The 6,876-nt window shown below is 36.7% G+C and overlaps 1 protein-coding gene across 1 annotated transcript; it reads left to right on the forward strand.

The window, feature by feature from the left end:
* The first annotated feature begins 705 nt into the window (after nucleotides 1–705).
* LOC109680683 (olfactory receptor 10A4-like) lies at nucleotides 706–6,140 on the forward strand. Its single transcript, XM_020155413.2, has 3 exons — nucleotides 706–713; nucleotides 4,511–5,411; nucleotides 6,003–6,140. Exons 1-3 carry the CDS (start codon nucleotides 706–708, stop codon nucleotides 6,138–6,140), a joined length of 1,047 nt encoding a protein of 348 aa, XP_020011002.2.
* Nucleotides 6,141–6,876: the final 736 nt, after the last annotated feature.

Here is a 6,876-nt window from a genome sequence, read left to right on the forward strand (position 1 = left end):
TCATTCCCCAGGTCTACAAAGCAAAATTAGAAAAGAAATTATTTGAAGCTGACAGAATTCCCATATTCATTCTTTAAGCTATGGAGAGATGGCTATTACTGTGGGAAAGGCCAAATGGAAGCCATTAGAGCTGCCTCTACCTCAGAAAATAATAATTAAAAAACCATATCACACCAACAGCCAACATGCCTAAGGGGCTTATTTGAAGATTGGAAGCAACACATTCCTCATTTTGATCTGTTTTCTAGTCTACCAAATAACTTGAAAAGCTGTTAACTTGAATGGGCCCAGAATAAAGATAGCTCTGTAACAGGGCCAGGCCACTGTGAAAGTTGTTCTGTTACTTGGGCCATAAAAACTTGAGGTTTTAAATGGCAGGCAGAGATTCTATTTAGAACCTTTGACAGGTCTCAAAGGTGAATAGTAGTGAGGGCCCAGAGCATTTTGACCAAAGCCATACAATGTTCACAGGTAAATACTGTCCATTTGAGATACACTTTTTGTCTAGATAATGGGCTTAGTAGAAATTAAATGCTTCACTATAGGCTACCAAGTTGTGATGTGACCTGAGACGTCTATCATGAACTGAGTGGTATCTGACCCATCAAGTCATAAAGCTGGCATGTATGGCAGGATTCCATCGTCAAGTGGAAGTGGTATGTACATGATTGGGCTGAGCAGGTCCCAGAGTCACAGGTAATTTATATGAAGAAGTGGCTCAAATGTCCATGGTTCCTACTTCTGCTACACTGCTTCTCCCAGTCTGTACCTAAGGCTTCATGATCAATTGATAGAGGAAGAGAAGACTAGGATCTGGTTTACAGATGCTTCTGCAGATACCATCCAAAAGTGGACAACTGCATCACTACGGCCTTTATCTAAGACAGCAATGAAAGGAAATCCTCTCAACAGGCAGAACTTTGGGCAGCTCATGTCGTTGTACAATTTTCCTTTAAGGAGAAATGGCCAGATTTCAAATTGCATACTGATTCAGGGGCTATAGTCAATAATTTGTCTGGATGATCAAGGACCTAGATAAAAACTGTTTAGAAAACTAGTGACAAGGAAATTTGGGAGAATGGTATATGAATGTCTTCTGAATGGGCAAAAAATGTGAAGATATTTGTATTCCATGTGAGTTATCATCAAATAGTGATATTAGCAAAAGACTTTAACAATCAGGTGGATAGAATGGCTCAATTTTTTGGATAGTAGTCAGCTTCTTTGTCCTATATCCCCTGTTATTTCCCAATGAGTTCTTTATCAAAGTTTCTATAGTGGCAGGGATGGAAGTTATGCTTGGGCTCAGCAACATGGACTTCCAGTCATCAAGGCTGAGCTTGCCAAACCCACTGCTGAGTTTCTAATCTGCCAGAAACAGAGACTCACAATTAACTCATATCATGGCATGATTCCCAATGGTGATCAGCCAGCTACCTAATGGCAGGTTGGTTACATTATGCAAATTCCATCATGGACAGGACAGTGTTTTATCTTTACTGGAATAGTGCTTACTTTAAATATGAATTTTCCTTCCCTGTACACAATGCTTTTGTCAAACCTGGTATCTGCAGGCTCCAAGAATGATTTATCTATCATCATGATTCCATACAGAATTGCTTGGGACCAAGGAACTCATTTCACAACCAAAGAAATGCAGCAACAGGGTCTTTTTCACATAATTAACTGGTCTTATCATGCGGAAACAGATGTCTTTATAGAACACTGAAATCACCCTTTGATATTGCTGTGAGAACTCTAAGTATGTTATAATACTTTTCAGGACTGAAGAAAGGTTTTCAAGAAGTCTTTATATATTTTGAAACAATATTTAATAAATAACTCTATTTTATCCACAGTCAGGATTTCCCACTTCAGTAATGAGGAGGTAGAAATAATGTACCATTACCCGTAGTAGCCTAATAGAAAAGAATTGCATTTCCTATTTACACAACTTTATTCTTTTCTGGAATGCAGGAGCTTCTTTTATGCATCACTCAGTATTACCATGCTTAATAATTAAGATCAAGAAAAAATTACAAGCAACCCAATCCAGACAAGATTATGACTGGCCCAGCTTCTTCACAAATGAAGGTTTGTATAACCCTGACAGGTAAGAACCACCACTAAATGATGTCACTGATGAAGGCAAAGAGAATACAGAATGAATAATAGATGACCATAGACATAAATGCCAACTATGACCACATGATTATTCACAGAAAGGAAAACTGTAGTTGTCACAAGTGTTTCTTCCCTATCTTGTTAAGAATACACACCCACATCTGTAAGTACACAGACATATTTTTTTAAAAATTGTTTTCTTTCCATTCTCATTCATGTAACATGCAAAGTCAGGTTATTGACTTTATATCAGTATTTAAGCATTGCTAATTTTATATGAGAGTATCAAAGTCATTGGATATCAAGAGAAAAGTAAATATCACCCAGGAAATTTGTCTCCACTCCATGGAAGGATTCAGAGTGCTTTTGGTTGTTTAAAGGATACCTGCATTATTTTAGGTAGCACTATTGCTTATTATTGTCTTTAAGATTACAGTTTAATGAGATGTAGGTGTCAAGTTGACACCAGGTAGACCTCTGATAGTTAATCCTAGATATTAACTTCATTAAGTTAAGAAACACCTAGAAACCTGGTACATCATTTTTTTCAGGTGTATCAGTGATGGTGTTTCCACAGATTAGTGTGTGAATCTGGGGGACTTAAGCCAGCAGCCCCTCAGATATTCAGGTTTTCAGTTTCAGACAGAGCTATAAAGTCATATCCAAGGACTTCAGATTGGAACTGATATACACCACCACCATCCCAGTATCTCCATCTTGTAGATGGCCTGTTGTGGAACTTCTCAGCTTCCATAAGTAAGTGAGGCAATGCACTACCAAATCTCATAAATTCATCTCAGATCTCATCTTATCTCATTTCTCTCTCTCTCTCTCTCTCTCTCTCTCTCTCTCTCTCTCTCTCTCTCTCTCTCTCCTTTCTCCCTTTCTCCCTCTCTCTTTCTCTCCCTTTCCCTCTCTACCTTTTTCCCTCCCCTCTCTCTTTCTCCTCATGTTTCAGTTGCTCTGGAGAACTCTGACTACTATGAACTCTCATATTTGGTTGCACATGGTAATTGTAGAATTTCAAAAAAAAGCTCTGTAAGCTCTCTATAAAACAATAGCTTAAAATATGGTCTCTCAACCTTCGTGTTTGTCCATTCACTACATATGCCACAAATTTAGAATATTGACCCTAGCAAGAAAAAGAAAATGAGTTTTGATTGAAGAATACATTTTTTATTTCTTAGGGATAGTACAAGAAAAATTTTTCAGTTTTAATAAACTTTATCTAGTTCTATCAGAAATTTTTTATTTCCTCACCATGAAGATTCTTTTATGCTGTTAATAATCAAGTAACAAGTAATGAATGAAGTGAATGTATCTGTGTGATTTGTGGAGCCTGCATGTGTCCTGTACTGTGCCCACCTGTATTACATAGACTACAGTGCTGACATCCATTGGAGCTTATAAAAGATTAATATGTGAACATTTGCAAAGTTCAATAATTATTTCAGTTGTATAATGAGCACCAATTAGAAACTTTTAATGTATTGAAACTTTAGTGAAACTTTTAGAATAGTGAACTTTAGTGATGTAACTGACAGCAAAACCTCATTTCTTGCAATATGTTAAAAAAAACAAAACATAATAGCACATGGAGAATTTGTTGTTATTTGGGAACATATGCCTCATGAGATTAACATAATTATGTCATGGAGAGGATGTAATCCCTGTGGTCTCTAGTAAGAGTGAAAATACTGCCTACTCCGTATTCATGCTATAATTTGGAATCATGTGAAGTCTGGAAGCCCAACAAGAAAAACAAAGTTTACCTTTAATTCTAGGTATGTCCTACAAACAATTTCCTGAAAAATTATATTATACTTGTGGAGAGAAGATTATTTTGGTTTTTGGTTTCCTTGGATCCTAGGTACCAAATCATTTAATTATTCTGTTTAAATGAAAATGAGTAAAAATATATGTGTAAAACTATAGATAAGTGACCAGAATATTGCTTCTGATCATGTCTCTAAGTGTAGCCTTCCAAAAGGTTGTAGAGTTCAGAAGATCAGAGTATAATGTTTTTATATTTTATTTTCTGTATTAGGTTTTATAGGACTCTTTATAATTATGTTTTCTTCTGTTATTCATATAACAGATTTGCATATAATTAGAATATCTGAAATTAAATTGTTCTCTGTAAATTTCTATGAAAATAAAACAAGATTCACAAGTCAAATGACGAAACAGTATGAACCCATTTTAGTTGGGTTTTTTTTAGATTTAACAGAGAATCCAGATGTCTAGTGCCTCATCTCAGACCACTGAGTCTAGGAGAGCTGTGCTGCTGAAGTTTGATAGACACCTGTGTGAGATGACCGGATTCTAGGTACTATCTGCCTTCTTTGTTGCCTTCACAGATGCCTGGCCCTGAGACCACAGTGAGTGGAAACCAGTCCCTTTGCACTAAGTTCACATTTGTGGCTTTTTCCTCTCTAGCAGAGCTCCAACTCATACTCTTCACTGTGTTCTTAATCATCTACTTATTTACTGTAGGAGGAAACCTCATCATCATCTGTGTGATCCTGGCCACCTCTTCCCTGCACACTCCCATGTATTTCTTCCTGGTGAATCTCTCCTTTTTGGAGATGTGCTATATCACCAGTGTGGTGCCTCAGATGCTGGTGCACCTTCTCGTGGAGCCCAAGACTATAAGTGTGGAAGGCTGTGCAGCACAGATGTATGTATTTGCCATCCTGGTACTGACAGAATGCTGCCTATTGGCAGCCATGTCTTATGACCGCTTCATAGCTATTTGCTACCCACTACATTACACTCTCCTGATGGGCCCTCAGGTTTGTTTGATATTGGCTGCATCATCGTGGATCACTGGAGTGGTGGTGGAGTCTGCCCAAATCACTTGGATCTTCACTCTGCCCTTCTGTGGAACAGGAAAAATTCAGCACTTTTTTTGTGACATCATGCCTGTTGTGAAACTGGCTTGTGTTGACACATCCCACAATGAGATTGTGTTGTTTGCTGTTTCCCTGATCTTCATCATGAGTCCCTGTCTCCTGGTTCTGTGCTTTTATATATGCATTTTTGTCACCATCTGGAGAATCCCTTCAGCAGCTGGCAGACACAAAACTTTTTCCAGGTGTTCCTCTCATGTTCTGGTTGTTTCTCTCTTCTATGGCACAGCCTTATTCACTTATCTCCAACCCAAGAGTGCACACACTCCAGACACAGACAAAGTAACTGCACTCATGTACACAGTGGTCACACCAGCTCTAAATCCTGTTATCTATACTTTGAGGAACAAGGAAGTGAAGGAAGCCTTTCGAAAGGTAACACATAGGAGCCTTCAGACACAAGTAGCCTAATTTAACCATGGTAGCTGAAGCTTTCACCACCACACAGAGAGGTCATCCAAAGCTTTATGATTCTTCTATCAATATATATAAGTATATCTGTCTGTGTATACATATACACATATTTATAGCTAGATGATAGGTAGCTAGATAGTGTGTCATTGATGCATTTATAGCCTAGCAACCAGACAACACTTGTATTAAGTCTACATTTTTCAATGCTCACAAGCAAATGGTAATGTGTGTTAGCATCCTTAAATTGTATAATTATTCATTCATTCAACTATATTTACCAACCATCTCCTGTATCAGGGTCACTGTTGTCTTTTTTTTTAATTTGGTGTAAAACTTTAAAATTTAATCTTGTGGGGAATAGTGTAAATTAGAACATTAAGACTTATTGCCCTCTACATCCAGATAGATAAGGACTACATCTATATAGATAGGTAGATAGGTAGATATATAGATATAGATATAGAAATAGATATATCTTTTGTCACAAAGCATTGCCTAAGGGTTGATGAAGAGAAGGCTAATGCTGACCCTAATTCCTGTTACTGACTGTAGCCAACTAATGGAAATGTCCTCAGATACAGTGAATTGAAATTTTGGCGACTGGAAAGCATATGGTTTCGAACCTTGGAAATTGTAAGTAAGGTTGAATGGACCTTCAGACATGGAGGTGACATTTACAATACAAGCTAAAAGTTTACAATATGGAAATATTTTGAACACTTGTGTTTATTATCATTGAAAGCAGGTGAAGTACAGAAGTTTGTGATAAAGAATTAATTTAAATATAGAATAACTATTCTTAGCTCAATAATCATTTTTCTCTCTTTAATTTTCTTCCTCAGGAAGTAGATGTAAATTATCAAAATCCAGACTGGAGCTTTAATTTACATAGAATTGTATAAGAGAAAAATAGAATCATGTCATCATTTGGATAATTTCTTTCTGTTTAACTTTCTTTTGAACTACTGATTTATATTTTAAAAGTCTAAATCCATTATTTTTTCTTAAAGTTCCCTTAAGAAATACAAATGTAACATTTTAAAATCATCAGCATGAAAATCTTAAGAAAAAAGTTCACATTGAATGTGTTTAAATGCAATTAATCTTTTTAAATTATGTGTGAAATATCCCCTGTAATGCATTACTTAAACTGAACAGGGCAAGGCACCCTACTCATGCTTGTAATCCTATATATTTGGGAGATCAAAACTATTGAGGTTTGAGGATAGACCAGGCAAAAAGTTAACAAGACCCCCAACTTAACAAAGAAGCTGAGTATACTGGTGCATACATGTAATCCAGTGTATATAATGATATATATATATCATGATATATGTGGGCTGAGGTCAGTCCCAGGAAAAAAGGAAGAGCCTACCTGAAAAATAAACTAAAAGCAAAAAGGCTGGAGGTGAAGCTCAAGTGGCAT

The sequence above is a fragment of the Castor canadensis genome, chromosome 8, assembly GCF_047511655.1.
Source record: "Castor canadensis chromosome 8, mCasCan1.hap1v2, whole genome shotgun sequence".
Classification (NCBI taxonomy): domain Eukaryota; kingdom Metazoa; phylum Chordata; class Mammalia; order Rodentia; family Castoridae; genus Castor; species Castor canadensis.

Excerpts from the sequence above, each read along its gene's own strand:
- LOC109680683 (XM_020155413.2), top strand. Across the intron at positions 5,412-6,002 it reads TGAAGGAAGCCTTTCGAAAG|CCAACTAATGGAAATGTCCT; the intron begins GTAACACATAGG and ends TACTGACTGTAG.